The sequence below is a fragment of the Neodiprion lecontei genome, chromosome 6 (genome assembly GCF_021901455.1).
Source record: "Neodiprion lecontei isolate iyNeoLeco1 chromosome 6, iyNeoLeco1.1, whole genome shotgun sequence".
NCBI classification, from domain to species: Eukaryota; Metazoa; Arthropoda; class Insecta; order Hymenoptera; family Diprionidae; genus Neodiprion; species Neodiprion lecontei.
In genome coordinates, this window is record NC_060265.1 from 28,590,530 (window position 1) to 28,610,192 (window position 19,663).

Consider the following 19,663-nt stretch of genomic DNA (forward strand, 5'->3'; position numbering starts at 1 on the left):
GACGTTGAAATATCTCGAAATTGTGAGAACTGTTGCAGGTTACGATGCCAGGAGACCCTTGTTCCGCGGAATGAATCGTCCAATCTTAAGAGAATCACCGCTGTTCGAGATAATTGATTCTCTCACGCTCATTCAGCTTCCTCGACGCACTTTGCGCGCGATCCCAACGACCCCCTTAGCTGCAGTGTATTATACTATTAATTTTCTTACTCCCTTTCCCTTCCGCCGTTCATTCCCCCTGCTCCCCCCCCCCCCCCCCTCTGCTTTTCCTCCTCACCCTATATTTTCCTGACGGTTCGGCGCGATTCGGTTTCACGGTTCGATTTTGCACGTGCGATTTGATCGGGGGTTGAAAGCACCGATGCGGATTGCCGCGCTTGCGTTCGATATAGGCGCAAGGGGTTGCGGCGATATACGCACGGAAATGGTCCAGAAGCAGTGGAAACAAAACAAGACCGTAACTGAAGGTAATAACTCCGAGTACGTCGAGCGACGAACGACGGACGAGAGGAACGAGATCGATATCGCGATCCCCATGGCAACGACTTCTGTCAGTTCGAGTACTTTTCTCCAAGCTTTAACCGTGAATACACATCGTGAATATACCGATACTTGCATTATATATCCGCCCCTCACCGCCAGCAGATAGACGTCAGCCGGTGCTACGTTTATTACTTCGTCGCACGTTTACGCATTTTCACTTTCGCTCGCTACGATCGTTATCCGTTTATTCTCAGACAAACTGGAACTTGGCCGAAATTAATAGAGCGGTTGCAAAGTCCACCCCGACACTCTTACCTCCATACTATTCGAGCGAGGCACGTCATTTATTTTTATTCAAATTTCCCTTTTCCTCTACTCCGAATGCCTGAAACGTTTCACAGGCAGATAGCTGGCGATCGGTACTTCCCGCCAAAGTTACCGCTCATGACTGTCTTACAATCGAGTCGGAATGAGAGGAAGCGGTTACTTTGTACTAACTTTAACGCGGTGGATTTGAGCGGTGAAAAACCGGTCGTTATCTAATTTTCGAAGAAAAAATAACTCGCGATTATTCGGGCAGATGCGAATGAAAGAATTCTTGATATCAAATTTTGCAAGTGAATAAAGATGCCATTGAAACGGGTTTTCGATAGTTGACAAAAGCCGTTCGAAGCAAACAATGCGACATCCTAGCAACTCGGATTCAAGGTAAAACGATTTCGGTGTTCATGAATTATTTTCTTTTTCCCTTCTCGTGTTTTTCCATCAAGTCACACTCGAAGCTTGGCCCTTTTTCTTTCATCCTGGGAATCCTTTCAGACCGGGAAACTTCTTTCACAGGAGTCGAAGCTTTGAAACGCGTGGTTGTCTTATTTTGTTTTCGTACACATTCACGTCCACGTTATGATGTTTGTTTGCCAATTTTCATTCGCATATTTATTCTTCTTCTTATTCCATTTCGTCTTTTTTAGCTCGCACTCCGAAGCTCGTATATTTCCGTACGCCTTTCAACTTCTCGCAAAGATTCGCAATGCAGGCAGCGGATCTCTTCTCTCAACTGTTTTATGTACCCATCTCTAACACAGTCGATTGACTTGGCAAGGACTTCCTCTGAACTGAGTCTACTCGTCGACACCTCCTTGGATTCAACTCACAGTTTCGGTATAACTATGCAGTGAGGTGGGTAAAGTACGCGAGTTGTGTAACGGTGTCTATACAAGGGTATACATATAGTGTAACCTAGGGTAAATGGCCTTGAGAAACTTATTGCCGTACTCATTTTCTCGGTAACTACTCGTTCAATCTCTCCTCCCGTCTGATTTATGGCCGGCGCTGAAGTGAGCTTTTGACGCGAGGTTGTAATTTTTGAAGTAAGGGAAAAAAGCTCTCCAAAGTTGTAGCAAAAATTGTAGGAAATCAAACAGGAGCAGAGCTGTGGAAAGGTGGGTAAAAAACTGTCATTTATCCGTCCCGGCTCGAGGATGTCGAGCCTCCTGAAATAAAAAAGCTCGATCCTTAATCATCATAAAATATGGTCTCCGATTTATGGTGTCGCCGTCGCGATTCTTCCGCGAGGATTAAGCCCAAGAAGACTAGAAAAGCGAATCCTTGGAAAAATGGCCCGAGTTCTGCCCGAGTACAATATACGAGGGAGTGACCACCGCATCACCCTCGAAGCGGCGAGGGAGACAATTTCATTTTTGCGTCATAAATCCCGGCGAGGAAGCTCTCGGGTCTGTCGGATGAGCGGGCAAAATAATTGCGGAGAAAATTACAGGGTAGAGTGAACAGTGAGAGGATTTTCAAGAAAAACGAGAAGTATCAAAAATGGGACTCGGAGTGGTCTTTGAATGCAGCCAGCGGGGAGACGCTCGATGCTTCGGTACAGGACCCTAATTATAGAAAATTTATCATTGTTGTAATAACATAAGATTGTTCGTTATTGTTATAATCAACGCTACCACTGTTACTCATCTATTTCCTTGGCAAAATTAATTTTTCTTGCTGTGGTAACGGAATGTCACGCAAGTTTTCAAGCAATAAAGTGGAAGGAGAAAGTTGGAGAAAGCGAGGGTGGGATTGTTTCGGAATAGCTGACGGGAAGCCTCGGCCTCTTGTATAAATTTTCGCTCAACAGTAAATCCGCGACATACGTCCTTACCCGACGTCTGTACTTAATCTTGCTTAACATCCGGAGGATCCGAACTCCGGCCCTTCCTGCCACAATTCTAGGCTCCTTCGAGCACTTGATCTCGCACCCCTTTCTGGCTTCTCACCACCAGCGAGAGTCTAGAGGTGAGCCGATGTTACTAGCACGAGTCCGTCAGCCCGCGTTTTGCAATGCGTCTTATTACCCAAGGTAAGGTAGCCAAGAAGGCAGACGCCTTGTACTTGCTGGGACGCCGTTACCCGTTTATCCGTTTCTCGTACCGGGGCTCGTATAAATTTATGTGCGCTTCGTATTCCCGAGGGAAATCGGATTAAGATATTTTATCAAATTTTTTGCCCAAGAGTAAAAGGTTGTAGGTACATAAGTCGCGAGGCGTAAGGCCGGCTTTTTTCTTTCGGAGAATCTTTTTCTTCTTCATTGTTTTTCTTTTTCTTTTTCTTGTTATTTTTTTTATTTTTTTTTTTTGTCTTGGCAGACCGGCGTAGCTGCTCGGATAACGAATCTTGAAGGATATAATGTCCGGAATGATAAAAGATTTCCATTATTTCTTCACGTACCCACTTGTCGTTCGCGATTTTTCATTGTCTTCAAAATTCCGAGGAAAAACTCATTAGCCTTTACAAGAAGCGGAACATCTGCTGATGTAACAAGTTTCCGCAGTGCGTATGGGGCGGTGGTGCCAAAGTTATGAAATTTTTTACCGAGCTTATAACAAAGCTTTTTTTCACAATTGACGAGCTCGTGAAATATTCAACAATCCCTGAACCGTTGAAAATCGTAAATTATTTCCGCTCATCCCCCCCCCCCCCCCCCCCCCTACATAATTCGAATACTTAGACAACGATTTACGATGCTCCCGTAAAATTTTTTTCTTACGTACCTTTGCGAGAAAAAAATACGTCCGCTGCATCGAAACGGTGGGATCGATCGCTCCCGTTTCACGCTGATCGAGTTCGACGGACGGTTAATTCTTGATGAGAGGCTTTGAAATTGGAGTGAAAAAACAACGAACGATCAAATATAAAGCCGGAGGTCCTCGGGGGCTGAAACTACCCCCGATGACTAGGCTAGCCAAAGCCACCGCAACGGCGTGTGTGCTCAGGTAACACGACGGGGTGCCACAAACCGCAGCCGCAATCTTTCCCTACGGTAATCGCCGCTCTAAACTTGCAGTGGTTAAAGCCTTCTCTCATGTAAAAGCAGTCCGGGTCTGTACGCCAGCACGTGCTTGTTCGAAGACTGGAACGGATTCAAGGCGAAAGTAGAAAAGAGTTGAGTAACAATTCCTGGAGCAGTGACCTGTGTGTAAAGCAGTAGCAGTTATCCTTCATCTTTCAGATTTCATAGCGAAAATCCCAGGTCAAGGTGATCGCTGTCTATGAGGCTGATTACACGCGAAAGGGTTCGGCAGCTAATATTTAAAGACAGTCGTACGTCACTAAGATATCGGAGAATGTACAAAATATTGGAATTATGAACTAGAGCTTAGATATCAGTAGAGCTGAGATTCGATTCATTTTATTTGATGATGGTTCGATTCATTGATAAGATTTATCGTTTCTATAAATTCACTGAAGCGTTTTTTTGTCATCGATCAGTTGATGTTGTTGAACGTCAAATATTGTAACATTGCACCGATAACGATTATGCTCGACAAATCGCAACAATGAATTTACTACTGAAAAAAACGAAAATATCTAATATTTCAACGACTTTGTTATAGAAACAGATATTCTTAGTAAAATGAGCCATCGTTGGGTAAAATCCAGCAAATGTACCAGGCTTTGACAATTTGGATTGGATTTGAAATGAAGTATAGATATCCAAGCTTTTATTTACAACGCCACTATTTTCTATCTCAGTATTTTCAAAGAGATCGTCGTAGCTTACGAACGTAGTAAATTGATAAAAATCCATTGCACGACTATCTCTTAATAGAATTAATAAAAAGTATCGGTTTTCGGCAAACCAGCTTCGCTGAGAATGAAATATTTTTCGATAAAACAATTTTCAATCAGGTCGTGAAGAATTGACTTTTTCATCACGATCCTATTTTCACAGACCAAATTCGGCGCCCAACTAATGGCGCGACAATTCGGCCTGGGGATAGTTCACCGACGGATAAAGCGCACGCAGCAAAGTCCCCCCATCCGTTTGATTTGGATTAGAGAGAAGTCGGGATCGACGAGTTGAAATCCCGGTCGTAATTCGGGTGTTCAATTGCGGGTGGAGCGAGGTTTCGACCATGTCCATTGCCGAGCTCAGGCCCTCCCGACTCCGCGTAAAATCCGGATGTTTGGTTTGATCACGTTGTAGATTGCGGTGGAGGGTGAAAGAGAGAGATGCCTGCCACCCTCCAGCTGCTTGTCACACCCGCAGACCCAGGCGTGACCGATTAGCCGTCAAGCAGTGGTCGAAAGTTGAGGGGTTTGCTCCGAGAGAGGATCACGGGGGTCAAACTTTGACCCATTTCCTGCGTCATTTGCGGCCGGAGGAATTACCGATAGGCTTAAGACGGATATGCGTCGACCTTCGAAGATGGGAGACACTGATTGAGCCGCCTGGGAATCTTCCTCCGAAATTCGTGATAGAAATTGACGACGATCACTGTACAGAAATAGCAAATTGATAATGGTTCACGAAAAGACTTTGGCACTTCCACTTTGCGGATAGACTTTAGGACGTTCCTATATATGGTCCTAGGTACGAAGACAGAATATTCCAAGTCCATCCTTGGTTGGATTGCGTTAGTTCCGCCCGGACAAAGGGGGCGGAAAAAACGGGATCAGGCTTCTTCTTATGGAAGACCTGTCGAGGGGCACCGAACTGATAACTTTGGGTTTGAAATTGTTCGTGCAAGCGAGCGACATTGGCTTGGGTCTGTGGGGGAGGAACTTTGACGCTGAACGACCCTGTCCCTTATTCACCCCCGGTCGGTATTCCCGAGGCAAATTATTCCGCAGTAGGCAATCCGACGGTCGCGTTTGCTGCCCGGGTCAAGCCGGGTAAACCAACTACACGAAAAGGCTCTCAGGTCTCGACTGACGATGCAACGTAGGATGATGCTCCACAGGTATCCGAGTAACTCGTTCCCCAAGAATACCGCATTCCCGTTCCAATTTCACCCTCCGTTTTCGAGCCAAAGTGCAGCCCGCCCGGCTCTCTCCTCATTTGACTTCTAAAATCAGGGTGACGAACGAACCGGTTGCTCTCCGAGTTCCTGGACGTTCGTTGCGAGCTTATCCTGGCGAGTGTTTTCCCTGCTGACTGTGCGAATTGCGAACGGTTTTGTGACTTCTTCTTCGGGGATAAGAGCAGCGGAACATGAGGGAAAGCTCGGAGCTTCTCTGTTTATCCCGGCGTCAATATATAAGCCAGTCTTTATTCGAGGAGATTTTACTCGGACTTTGGGCTCTTTGTTATTTATACCGCGTCGTTGGAGCGTGGCTCGAATGGCGGAAGGGCGATATGTATATACGGGTTTCCCAATTTCGACGCTGGTCCTTGGGTAAAGGGTGGGCGGGACATTCGGGGTTTGCACCCTTGTGGATATATAATTTGGCGTGTTCCTATACCGAAGAAAAATATAGTCATTTTGTCAGATTATGAGTATCTCGGGAGTTGGGAGGTATAAATTCGCAAAAATTATGCTTATCTCGATTCGACAGAATATTAAAGCTTTTGAGGTTTCTTCATTCTGGAAACATTTCCCGTCGATGGTTTAACTGCGCGAAAATGTCAAAGAACTGACGTTTCATTACGGATGTAACAACGGTAAAACAAATTGCAAACATTCGTCTAGATTATACCAAAGAAAAAAACAACTTTTGCAATTGCACGTGTTAATTTTAAACACAATTTTCAGCACGTGTATCGTAGACTCAATAATTGTAGGTTCGTTTTGTTACCGAGTCAATTATTCTGAACTGATACAATTATCGTGACGTATATCTGAATTATTTAGCGACGAATTCCGGTCAGTGGTATTGTTCATAAATTTTTAGGCGACACATTGCTCGCAGACTTTCAAATTGTATTTCCAGGGGAGGTCGAACATCCAGGGTGAATGTTTGAGGGGTTAAATTTGGTCCGGTCAGTTTCACCGAGAGGGATAAAATCGGCATTCCTTTATTCGGCTTTCGCGCCCCGTCCGGCGCTGCATCTTTTATTTATTTATTTATTTATTTCTTGGCAGCGCTGGCCCCGCAAGTGCAAATTCCTTCGGCCCTCCGGAGTGGCTTGGACGCGCGAGGGAGAAGGGATGGGACGAAATGAATGGAAATAAAAAACCACCCCTCTACGCGTAACCAAAGTCACGTTCAATCATTTCAAACGAGGTACCGAAGTGCTCGCCCTGCCTCGAAAAGAGCCTAGGCCGCGCTTTTGAAGGGATTTATTAACGTCGGGCTTTGGAACGCAGGCAAGTTTAGAAAAAGTAAGATTACCCGCAGCCATGTTCGTCTGGAACTAACAACCGGGAATTAAATTGAAGCGAGTATTCAAATGCAAGAACGTCAATCCCCATCGCATATATGTAAATACACAAGCGCGTATTCGAGCAACGTTATTGCTTCGCACAAAGTCTCGGAGATAAATTGATGCCAGCAGCTGGTCCTTTCGCAAATTTCGCGACACACTTCCTTCCCCACCCTTTTATCTCGGGAGTTCTTTGTTATTTCACGTACTGTCAGAATGCGTTTGACATTCGCCGAGGTCAGATTGCCCGAAATTATTCTCCTCGAATTTTTTTTTGCTCTCTCACAAAATTGACAATTAATATCGTGTGTCATACAAGACCGTGATCTATGGCGTAATTGCTATCGTACACCTGAGTAATTTTCTGCTGTAATATTTGGCTGGTGATTTCAACCAAGGCTCCGTTTTATTTCTCATCCAAGAGTTGAGCTAGCTTATTTCCATCGGTTCCAGAAACAAATTTTCGTCCGATTCAATCTTCTTCGGCTGTGGCGTGATTGAAAATAAATCGCGAGCACAGCTACGGGATACATAATACACACAAATGCGTATGGAATTAGAGAAGAATCCATTGGAAGCAGGGTACTCGCGTGAAACAATGAATTATAAATAAGACAGATAGATTAGTACCTAATATCGTAAAAGGTAAAGCTGTCACGTGTCGGGCGTCGCAGGCGCGGAACTCCGGTGTTCAAAAGTTAGAAGATAAAAGCAAAAAACACGAGGCGTCGAGTTTTCCCGGATCCGCAATAATGCAACTAGGAGTCTAGGGTCCATTTTTGGTGTTACGGAAAACCCGCTGCAAGCCGGAGCCCATAAATTGCTACGAAACTGTCAGCCCAATTATCCGCTTGTCCGAAGCCGTTTGTGTTCATGTCCCCGTTTCCAAGATTCTGCAGTAGCAACTAGCCGAAGCACCTCGCCTATTATTATATTCACATCTACTCGGTTGTGCCAGTCGTAACGGAATCCACAAACTTGCGACCACAGTTCGGTAATTCAATGCTGGATTTCTTTCGTGCATCGGTAATTCACTCTGCAATTACCGCGAAGCGAGTGTTCTTGACGAACAAACGTGCGAAAAATTCACCCTCTACCGAGTTTCGCGGCTCGGAGGGGTGGTGGTCAGTTTCACGGTGCACGAAGCTCGGCTGAGGATCAAATCTTCCTCTCTGGAAACTGAAATAGGGAACGTGGCTGAAGTATTGGAACGGTTTTCCATTACCCGGGCTGTCAATACTCCGTTTCAACGTTTCGCTGACGAATTATGTGCGCGGCCAGTCTCTTTGTCGAAGGTTCCGATGAATCGTTCCTCGTTACTGAAACGTCGGTAGTGCCGAGGCGTGAAGAGACCGAGATCATAGAATGGGAAATCAAACGCGAGAATCGTGGAGTACTCAGCGTCACGTCACGCGATAAAATAGAGCTTGCGGTTGTTGTTTCGTCGCGATCTCGCTTCTCTGGCTTCTGGCTTTGGCTTTAATCGGGAATCACACCACAAACCGCGTTGCGTTCACGTCGCTGTTTTTACCGATCAACAGCAGTCGTATGAGGGAAGCGATTTCTTGTTAGATAAATAAACCCAGAGCGGCTTGAGCGTAAAAGGTATGACATCGAAGGGTGAGCTTCCGATTTTAGGGAAGGAAATTTCGAAGAGCTGGGTTATCCACCCATCCGGAAAGCAGGCGCACTGTTCCTTGGATTTTTCGATTTAGATCACGCGAGATAAGCTTTTAGGGTGCACAGTTTTGTGATCACTTTTCATAAAGTGTAGGAATATTCAAGATACAGAGGAAAAGAAATGCGGCCTGCAGTTTTCGGATACCGTCTACGAGGACTTGTCCGCATTTCTCGCGGTAAAAAGGCATCGTAACGTTGTGTAAAAGTACTCACCTCGAAACTGAGTAGACCGCTGTGATCCTGGTCCAGGGTATTGAATACGTAGTGGGCATATTGGCTCGTGTTGGCTATAAAAAGAAAAGAACAAGAGGAAAATGTTGAGTCAAGATCGTCGTGCAATTGCAGTCTGGAAATTGAGTAATTCAAGCTCGCGTGGAGGGTGGAGTTTCTGTATTTTCAGAGTCGAAACTTTCCCAGAAATTTCAGCGCTTTTTGTCGGGAAAAACTACTATATTCTACTCGACTCCCACGAGACTGGATTACAGTGCCAGCACTCGTTCCGATAAGACGTACTTTCTAGGTTTTCTTTCAACAAGTTATCGGAGAACGGCAGCGTCTACATAACGTCTCTTTAACTTACCCTTAGCGACGATAGTTTCTTGTTGGCCGAAAATCGAAGCCAGGATAAAAGAAAAACCACTAGGAAACTAAAAATGTAAAACTTCTCGCTAGTTGACAGTTAAGGTTGAACGAGACTTGCAAAAGTACCAAGAACGAAACTTTATCCTTTCATTAATTGGAAGTCAACGATACCAGTAGTGACGTACATCAAAGTGAATCAATAGTCGAACACGTTATTCTAGAGTCTCACAAAAACATGAAAGAGGTTTTAAAATGGGAAAATACGACCTGTTGCAAATATATAGACTTTTGATTTTCCGTCGGTATTGTTACTAACGTTGCGTCCTTCGCCTCGGGCGAATCGGAGATTGACCTCACAGAAACAGAACTAAAGCGCCACGTACGCATGGTTAGAGAAACCTTTGGGCCATGACAGTTTTTACCTGGATCAAAGGAGTTCGGCCTATGCGAGAGAAGTAAATGTATGAATTTTCCTGACGATCCAATACCGCTACTGTGTCTAGGGAGTACCTAATTACGAGAATTCAACACATGGGTTGCATCGGCACTTTGACCAGCAGGATATGCGTTTGTTAACGTTGTTTGAATAGCGGCGTTTGTCCGTACGGCGCACCTGGGACAGAGGAATTTAGTCTATTCCGCGTAAAAGTTTTAACTTCGCTTTTATTCTTTCGCCGAGTAGGCATCCGAAGTTCCCCCTTTGATGCCGCCACTAAAAGAGAATCCCGAATGAAAGGGACTCTGTACAGTTACGCCTGCAGGTTGTTAAATGCAATAAATTCCGGCACACCGCACACGCGATTAATTGTTCAGTTGACTCGTTGCGAATATTCGAAACTGGCGCTTCCAGAGCGGGAATTTGGACAGGGGAACCATCCTGAAGTACTTCAATGGTCGGAATGACTGGCTCTTCGGGAAAAGGAGAGTAACCGTGACTTTCTTGCCCAAGGAGATGGGAACCACGTTCAATTTTTAACACCGCCTTCAATCTTCGAGCCCCGAATTAAGGGGGATCGCATTTTATCGACCCTGGTGAACGCTTCATTGACTCTTGATGAGAGGCATTCAAACGCACTTGCCGATGCCCGGATTTTGGACGATCGGCTAGACCGACACGTGCGTAAAACGTGGAAAGTCCGTCGCATCTTCGATCGGTGCTTCAGGTTCATTGCTTTTTCCGGGTTCACGAGATACGGCGGCTTGGCAACAGCCGATGACAAACGTGGATGGAGAAAAAGGCGAGGGATAGAACGGGAAGAAAGAACGGAGCGAGCGACCTTCTCAAGAATTAGTTCCTTAATCCTTCGGTTTGTAGGATCAAACGCTTATCCAGCAGCCGTGGACACGGGTCAGTCCCGGAATCAACCTTAATGTGAGGTGGTTTGACCGGACCATCGCAGGGAAGCAATCTAAGATGGGATGTGAAAGTGGCTTGAGAATAAGGTAGCATTAATTTGAGAAAATGAGATACGCGGTAAGCGGCTGTCCTCTTCTTTCCAAATATTGTCAAATTGCAAATTTCGATTCGTAGCTTCGGTGCGTCGATCAACTTATAATGCGTATATAATTTGTAACGCGAATAAAACGATTAACCCGCCTGCGCTGTGTCTCTCTGGTTTTTTTTCCCACAATATATCCATAATACCTTTCGCAAATCCTCATTTATGCCAGATTCGGATATCATCACGTTGAGCAGAGAGGATTTGCTGATGATTCGATTCCCAATGCGCGTGCTAGTGCCATTGCACACGTAAAAACGAACTCACACGCGCACACTCACGTTTCACACTTTGTTTTATTCGACTGTTCGTTAGTTGGTTCGATCAACGGATTTGTGTCTATCGAACTACGCCACCATTACTGGCTCAATTAAGAACATAAAAATTCTCCACTATAACAACGGTGCGTCAAATAAATCCAGCAATTCAATCAAGTGAAACAAGTTGTCCAGGATAAAAGGGCCCGATCATAATTCACCTTAATGGATCGGCAAAAATGTACTCACTTAAAAAATGTTCTACAAAAAGCTGCCAAAATCCCGATTTCCACAAGTCACTACGTGCGAAATTTTATCTTCGTATTTTCGCTTGCCTGCTGTTGTTGTTTTTTTTTCTTCTCATTTCCCATTTACTGATTTGAAAAACGTGATTGCGCATTTCATGCGAATACTTGGAATAACAGAGCGTTAATGGAATTGAATTCGAATACTCGATGACAGTGTATATTGTCGATTAATAGAGAGATCAATCAAACGGCAGAACCGCTGCCGGAATGATTTGTAAAAATGGATCGACGGTGCCAGCTGCCAGCCGGGAAGTAAATCTATACTGTGGTAACGTGACGTGACTCGAGTTCCGGTCGAAAGTATCGAAAATCGTCGAACGCGAATGGTTATTCGTATACAAGCCTGCAGCAGCGGACTTCCCTCGACCTTTATTAGTTTCCGAATTGGTCAGTTTGTCGGGGATCCCCCGGCGACGAAACGGTGCCAGAAGCGGATCGTCCGGCCAGCCGCGAAACTCGGAGATTCCCGGTCTTCCAGTGCCTACAGAGTCCTTCGACCCATTGGCAACGATCAATGTCGAAGTGGTCGTTGATCCCGCGACCTTCCATCTCTCAAACTGGGTAAACAATTTTCCCATCCCATCTGGTGATATTTCCCCGTTTCGTTTCGAGAGTGAATAAACATCCCCAAAGTCGACAGCCGGCTCGTCAATGCGTGGCGCATGAATTTTAACGAGATCCAACATGGTGACCGACTTACCGCCCTGCGGGAAGAACTGGGAGTATATGCACTTGAAGGTCTCCTCCCGGACGACACCCGTGGGACACTCAGCCTTGAAGCCCCGATATATGCGCTTCAGCTCAGCTTCCGTGAACCGTGTCGCCCGACAGAGACTGGCCAAGGAGTCGGGCCGGTACCTGGGAGTCTGTTCCTCCTCGTACTCTGAGTCTGGAAAACCAAATGGAATATTAAAGCGGGTCAATTTGTCGGTATCTCTGTTCGAGAACTAGGTCAAAGGTTCGGAGTTGCCGCAAACCGGAAACCTAGCCGCCACGACGCACTTTTCGCCTTGGGCAATTAGGGGTGGTTGACCCGTTGCGATGAAACAAGAATCGAAAGGTAACCTCGGTCCAAGAGGGGGTTGTACTTTAAACCGGATCAATCAATGCCGAGTCAGGTTTTCATGGAGCTTTATTCAGGTTATCCGGGATTTTAATACGCCCCTGTCTGTCAACGAGGTTTCAGACCCTGATCCCGATCAAACATGTTCAGTCCTAGGAGCGCAGTTCGTAAGTCTTACGTTCGATAGATGAAGAAGCTCAATCTCTTTTCGAGTTTGATCCGCAGGGGTTGGAATGCTGAATGCCGAATGCTGAACTGCGGATGCGGTAACTAAGAACACGCAAGAAAGGGAGGGGGGATAAAGTTAACAGGTGAAACATCGAAGGGGTGAAAGTCTTCGATTGATGATATATGTCTACATCTTTGATTTGGAAGCGCGGGCTGCACCCGAGGAGTCTTTCACGTTGCTAGGGGAGCCTCGAGTGGACTTCTACATCAAAGTGACTCTTGTGTGTATAAGGACATCTGGGCGCATTGCACAGACTCTCGTCGAAGTTGCGAGCCCTCGGGGCTGCTTTTCATATATCCTTCGCTTCCCCTGGAGGAAAATATTCTTCCGTCATATATCCACCGAAGGTCAACCTCCTACCCGCCTCAGTACTCGACTCCTCGAGAGACAACCGTGGGCAAAACGTCCTAGGAATAATTTAGGTACAAGAGTTTAACATTCTCCGATATTTGGGCCACGGCTAAATACGAGTCGAGTCCTCGTTTCGTGAACAGGAAAGCGTTTCCACATCGTATTTGAGATTGGGCCGTCTTGAGGAATCAGCAGAGTGAACCGGAGGAAGCCTTTGAACTCTTTGGTCGTGTCCGTGGAATAAAGAGTGTCCAAATTGCGGATTTTACTGAAAGGGTCGTGTACCATTCTTTTCCTCTTGACTTTCTCGTTTACGTTTAGCCTTGTTTTTCACCGACCTTGTCGTCGCAGCAATTAGCGATATTACCGAGAGGATCGCGGGCGAGAGCTGCTTCAATGGATACCATGGACCGGAGGAACTTTTCCGAAGCATATAATGATGCCTTGAGGTGAGTCTAGACCGAGATGAACGACGACCAATGGACCGAGAGGTGGGAATATTTACTCTTGAGATTGAACCCAGTACAGAGATGTCAAGTTTTGCGCACGGCGAGAGCCGAGGGGTATTTTCATCCTGTGAAAGTGAGGATTAAGTAATTGCCACCGTTGTTGAATGGCTCCGTGATTACTGATTTCATTTATCGAGAATCCTTCGTTATATACGCGAGTTCTAATTTGCAAATTGATCTACCAGTTGCAGCCCCTCCTACCGTGTCCCGCGGTCTGTTGCTTGTTTTCAGTTTGTAATTTGTGTTCCATTGTTCTGCCCCGCGGGGAAAACTGAGAGACCGAATCACGGCTGCACTTTAAAAGTTGCATGGAACCGTGTAACGAGATAATTAAAGGGTCAAGCAGTCTAGCTATTTCCACGAATTACGGAAAGATGTTACTCTGATACACTGCGTGTCTTTGTTCCCTTATAGATGACTCAGGGTACAGATGGAGCCTCGTTTGCACAGCGATGTCATTTCTGTAACGGATCAAGTGGGACTTGACGAGCTCACGTTACTTTAACGCACATTTTGAACAGTGGTAAATCAAACGGTGTTAAAGTAGGATGAGCTTTTACAAAGTTCAAAATACATTATACATTCGATGTTGCCAATATGCTTCATGGCGTGACGATGATCGGTGAAAAATCAGGGTTGAGTTTATGGTGTTTACGAGTTTAGTTCGTTAGCAGATATTGTCCGTGGTGGAAATATAGTGTGTGTAAATCGGTGGAGTTAAAAACTAATTCGAACAGTAAGCGTGCAAAAGAAAACGGCTCATTAGAAAGGAATTGGTAGCAATAGGTAGTCGTGACAGTATTTATCGGCGAACAGTCATCCCCTTTTGTCTCTCTCCTTGAGGGGTTTATTTACCGCTTCAGCAGAACAACTCCCGTCCCTTGTCAACTTTTTAGCGGGTTTTCACAAGGCGGCGGGTCCAACGCGTTCGAAACAATGCGCTGCACCCTTTTTGTCACGGGTCTGACGCTAGCCACTGCAGAAGTAAGTGTAGGTAGACGACATGGGGTGCAATTAGGTACGGGTAGGTACCGCCTGCTTTAACAATGAGTGGATACAGCCACCCAGCGCGATACGACGGACGTGTCACGACCCGGGGATGAATCGGGCTCCTTTACAAACAGTCCCAGTGCTCCATACACATCGGGCACTTAACGTGAGACGTATTCCACCGGAGCGACGCAATCTCGGCAAATATGCCTTGAATGTGTACGTGTATAGCTAACCTGCTGCTGTGGAGGTAGACGTACAGTAAATAACTTGGCTCGAATAAACATGCGCGAATCTTCCTGCACCTAAGCACCGTATATTATTTCGCAGAGTTGTAGCATTGCTCTACTAACGGATAACTACAAGTTTGCTGAGTGGACGCATTAATCAGAAAATAAGGCAGCTAGCCACGCTGAACTTGAGGATGTTAGTAGTAATCGGCGTGTGAACGTGAGGGGGTGATTTACATATAGAAAGAACTTGTTAGTTTTACCAAATATGGCGATAATATATGGAGGAATGAATGGCTTTTTTTTGTAATCAAAGAAACGTCATTTGATTCAAGAAAAATAAGGCCGATCAATGTCATACGTATTCAATTCATGTAGTCGAATCGACGATACGTTGCTTTTGCCATATTTGATAAATTCAACAAGTTTTCTTCATTGCTTTTACCTCGTATTGTTTACTGACGTATTGAAAGAATACGAGTTAAGGATGAATCGGTCGGACCACCTGACTCAGAAGTTAGGAAAAGACAAAAAAACAGTTTGATAAATCTTTATCCCATATTATTCTTGCCAACTATGGTGAATACGAATGAACCAACGTAACTGCTGTGAATAAGACAGAAATCTGTGCAAATTCGAATAACTGAAGCCAATACATCAGCAATTTAGGAGAAGGTTTTACAGTTAGAATTTTCAAAATGGTTAAGCTCTGGTATTTTTGATCCGATTCTAGTGTTTGTGGGCTCATTTCACATGTTGACTAAAGTCCCACATATTGTCCGAAAAACCTTCAAGAAATCTCATGTTATAATACATTTAACTTTGCCATTGTTGGCCCCAAGCCTGGGTATGAAAGGAGGAGGGTTGGGTATGGAACCAACGATCCTACCTCATAAAAACTTCACTATTAGAATACTTTACGAAAAAGTCTCGGAACGCAGCTGAAATTGTTGATATCTTAGCCAGTGTTATTCGAATTTGCCCGGAATAATATCCATCAGTTGGAAGGAACGTTGTTTTACTCGCGCTTCCCTATAATTGGTGCCAAATAACGTTGTTGGGCAATTTCTTCATCTCTTTCATCAACTTTTGATTCAAATGTCCTACCGACGATTGTCCCTCATGATCGGAAGGTCGAATTAGATACCTAGAGCAAACTTGACTCCCGTCCAGGCCTGCCGAACATAGTTGAAGAGCCTCCTGTAGAGCGGTCTCGGTGGTCTCTTAGGCGAGGTTCCCTCTTCCTCGTCGTCGATGTCCTCAGGGTCCGAGGAGCCCGGCACCGGGCCAACGCCGGTCAAAGTACCGGCCTGATTTCTCTCCCCGAGAATGTTCACGACCTCGCGGAGGCCAGGACCGACGCCCTGAAGTCCCGGGGGGTAAGAACCGGGGGCGGCGTTGGGCCCGAGGATGATTCCACCCCCTGCGCCACCTCCCAGGCCCCCCCGTCCGCGCCCCCGGCCCCGACCCCCGCGGCCCCAGGCGGTCGCATTTCCCTGCCGCTTTTTGTAGGAGGGGAGACCCACCACCGGGCCGCAACCCCCCGCACTTCCGGCGACAGAGGAGCTGATGGTGGCGAGGCAGGTGGAGCCCCTGCCGCCCCCACCGCGCTCCAAGTCACGCCGTCGGCACACACCCTCACCTCCGTCAACGGCTCCGCCGCTGCAACCCCCGGTGGACAACACCACGGCAGGCCCGAAGATACGCCCTTCACCGGGACGAGAGGCGGCCGCCTTTCACTCGACGTTGAAGAAGGATCGCTTTTCGTCGATGCGGAGTCTCGTTTCGGGGCTGATCGCCAAACTGGAAGGCGGGGGTAGAGAACGGGTTGAGCGGAGATCGGGATTTGGAAGAATGTACACTGAGTCCCGAAGGACAGCGGGAGAAAGGTGGACTGAAAGACGGGGCCCGGGCAGTTAGTGCCTCAGGCATTGGCCGCCATCTCGAGACGAGGAACTCGTTGCAGGGACTGCACGTTGAGACGCGCGTTAGATGGATCCGATCTCGAGGACCCAATGTTCATCCCCGGTTTTCCCGGACTCGAATTTGTCTCTTCACTTAACGGATTACGGAACTTCCAAATCCGAAAGCGTGCGCCGAACGCCGGGCTCAGGCTCAATCGACGATGACGAGGACGACGACTGAGCGAAGACGGGGATTTTAGGGCTTGAGGCGGTGCGGCTTCCGTGGCAATGACATAGTGTGACACGGCCCTCCGCCCCACTCCCCGGTCTGGTTAGTCTGTTAGTATCTGAAACAGGCAAAGAGGAAAGCTTGCGTTAGAAGGAGTTACCGAAGGCGGGATGTGGTAATGATCGTCGGCTGGCGTCCCTTCGACTGTCGCTTACGAGGAATGTACTCCGGGTGTATCTCACCGATTTTCTTCATTTTCTAATATGTTGTAGTATATGCAAAACTATCAGTTACCGATCTTTTTCTATCAGCCAATTTAGTCGTTCAAGGGTAAAAAATACCTCCGAAGTACACTTAAGTCTTAATGATGGTTTTTACCCGTTAAGCAGCTACATTGGCACTTAAGAAAAGGACGTGTTGAATAATTTTTGATTTACTACAACATATCGCAGAATGAAAAACGTCGGTAGGATACATCTTGGGCACTTTCCTAGTCAGGAAGGCTATTTTAGTGGTTAGAAATTAATTTTAACCTTGCAAGAACTTCCAAGTTCAGTATCACTAACTGAAAATACAGTCATAACGGGTGGATACAGCGACAATTTAGGGAAACTGAGGTGCAGTCGCACCGATGAATCAGTAGGTAGAGTAAGTAGTGTCTCTGCAATGACGAAGAAGTTCAACTAGGGCTTCTGACAATCAAATGATGGGAATTTCGGAGAGTTTTCGGAGGTTGTCCAGCTGCGAGAAACGTGACCGATTAATCACGAAGCGAAGCTGACTGCTTGCAGGGAATGGGGTGAATATATTCGCACGTCCGTAGGGGTTACATATTTCCACGATTGAGTGACGAGTAGTTTGAAATTTATTTAAGGCAAGGGTGCGATTTTTCATCCTCAAAATAGCTTGCAGTTAGGGTTTCAAGTAGATTGCCGTCTCGGGGGTGGGAAGAATAATAGGAGGCGAGAAGGATTTATTGGCTCGGTGGCGTCGTGGTGGAGGCTTGAACCTGCGTTGTCGCTTATCGAACTCGGTCATAACCAGTCTCAAGACTCTTCCCAGACCTCCTCGAGTTCGTCTCGGTGGCATAAAACAAACGCGTCTCTACCGTTCGTCGAAAGTTCCTTTTTCCTCCCTTCCTCTGTTACTTCTCCCTCTTCACCGTCCTTCATCGCTGACGGAACAATGCTGACCTGATCCAACCTCCACGATGTTGCTCCTGGTTCTTCGACCATGCTCGTCGCTGCAAGATCCCGGTATTACAGAAAATGCGTGGCGGTAAAATGGGCTTCGGGATTTTCGTTTCCTGGGTCATTTTTATCGGCAAGAAAGAAGCACCCGCCTCCGATGCCGCCCCTTTTTATCACCGCTCTTCTCCCTCCCGTTCAACCTCCTCAGCAATTTCAACACTCCCTTATGGAATGGCCGGTTATTTTCCTGCACTCGAACATCACGGAGGATATAATTACACGTCACGACCTCTGCAGGTCGCGTTTGTGATTGACGATATTGGTGTGTAATCGACACGGCGTTGCAGTTTCATCGGAAAAGTGCGCCACGCTGTTCGTGACTGATTGAAGTGACAGGTTTCTCTCTGTTTGTGGAGAGGCAGAAGCGAGCCTGTGTTTGTCCATATGATCGACCGAATGTTTGGCAATTAGTCAAGCTTTCAATATTGGTACAAGTCCGGCACCAAGCAGTTGGAATCGGTAAATCGAGGGCAGTCATGATGTTAACTCGTTACCAACTCCACCGCGTTGCCCAGACAACGAGTCTCGCGAGGGAGGGAATTATCACTGGCTAAGCGTCGGGTGATTCTCACGTTGAATTGTTGGCACGTTGCCGAAAACGATACAATCCTCTAATTTCTTTCTCCTCGTTTCTCGGGGTTTTTTTTTCTCCTTATTCTTTTTTCGGAGAAGGTGAGGGGCTAAAAGGAAAGCCTACCCCGCAGAGTTCGGGGCGTAAGAAAGAATCGCGAATAGCTTTCTCTCACCCCCGCATCGCGCAGATGCGAACTATGGCGGCAAACGTAAGCTGACGGAATATTCTTTCTGATCTGAAAACAAGGATTTTCCACCTTGTATATATATATATATACATATATAATACAAAGGGATAAAGTCAACCGTGGAAAGAGCGGGGAACATCGAAATCGGAAAAGTTTGTAGAAAAACAAGTTTCAGCTTGTAGTTTATAAGTCTTATTTATTTTCATGTATCGCTTTTTTCACTCTCGAGATCAAGTCGCGGAGCTGGACGGAAACTCTATCTGCCACTGAGCCGGAAGCAGAAACGGACCCGGATGGATTACTGCCGGGAGGCCGGGGAAAAGACGGGTTCCAGACCAAGTGGCTAACGATAAGAGATCCCTCGGGCCAAAGTAACCGTTACTCATCGCCAGATCAGGGGGAATGGGATCCTTACCTGTAGGAAAGTAGGAAAACGTGTGCGAGACGCGGAAGAAAATTTCTCAGTGATTTTTCCCGGTACATAAATTGTACGTAAATGACCGCGTCGAAGTTGCTTGACTGTCAACAATTTTCCCTTGATTTATATTCGGCGATAGATTTTATCCCCCGCTTTTTTTTCAATTCTGGACGGATACGCAACACGTTTCCAGTTTCCCCCGCAGCTTCAGATCGTGAAACAGTCACCTGCTACCCTGGGAAAATACAAGTATTTTACACAACAACTTCGGCCG

At 46.3% G+C, this 19,663-nt stretch overlaps 1 protein-coding gene across 1 annotated transcript in view; it reads right to left on the bottom strand.

Annotated features, from left to right (window-relative positions):
* Window positions 1-19,663, bottom strand: part of LOC107217865 (Kv channel-interacting protein 1) — a 95,367-nt gene that overhangs the window by 6,568 nt on the left and 69,136 nt on the right. The window contains exons 4-5 of the mRNA XM_046743237.1: window positions 12,156-12,344; window positions 9,023-9,096 (exon numbers count right to left, since the gene is read on the bottom strand). Of these exons, the coding sequence (XP_046599193.1) occupies window positions 9,023-9,096; window positions 12,156-12,344 (263 nt within the window). The remainder of the gene's footprint in view (window positions 1-9,022; window positions 9,097-12,155; window positions 12,345-19,663) is intronic.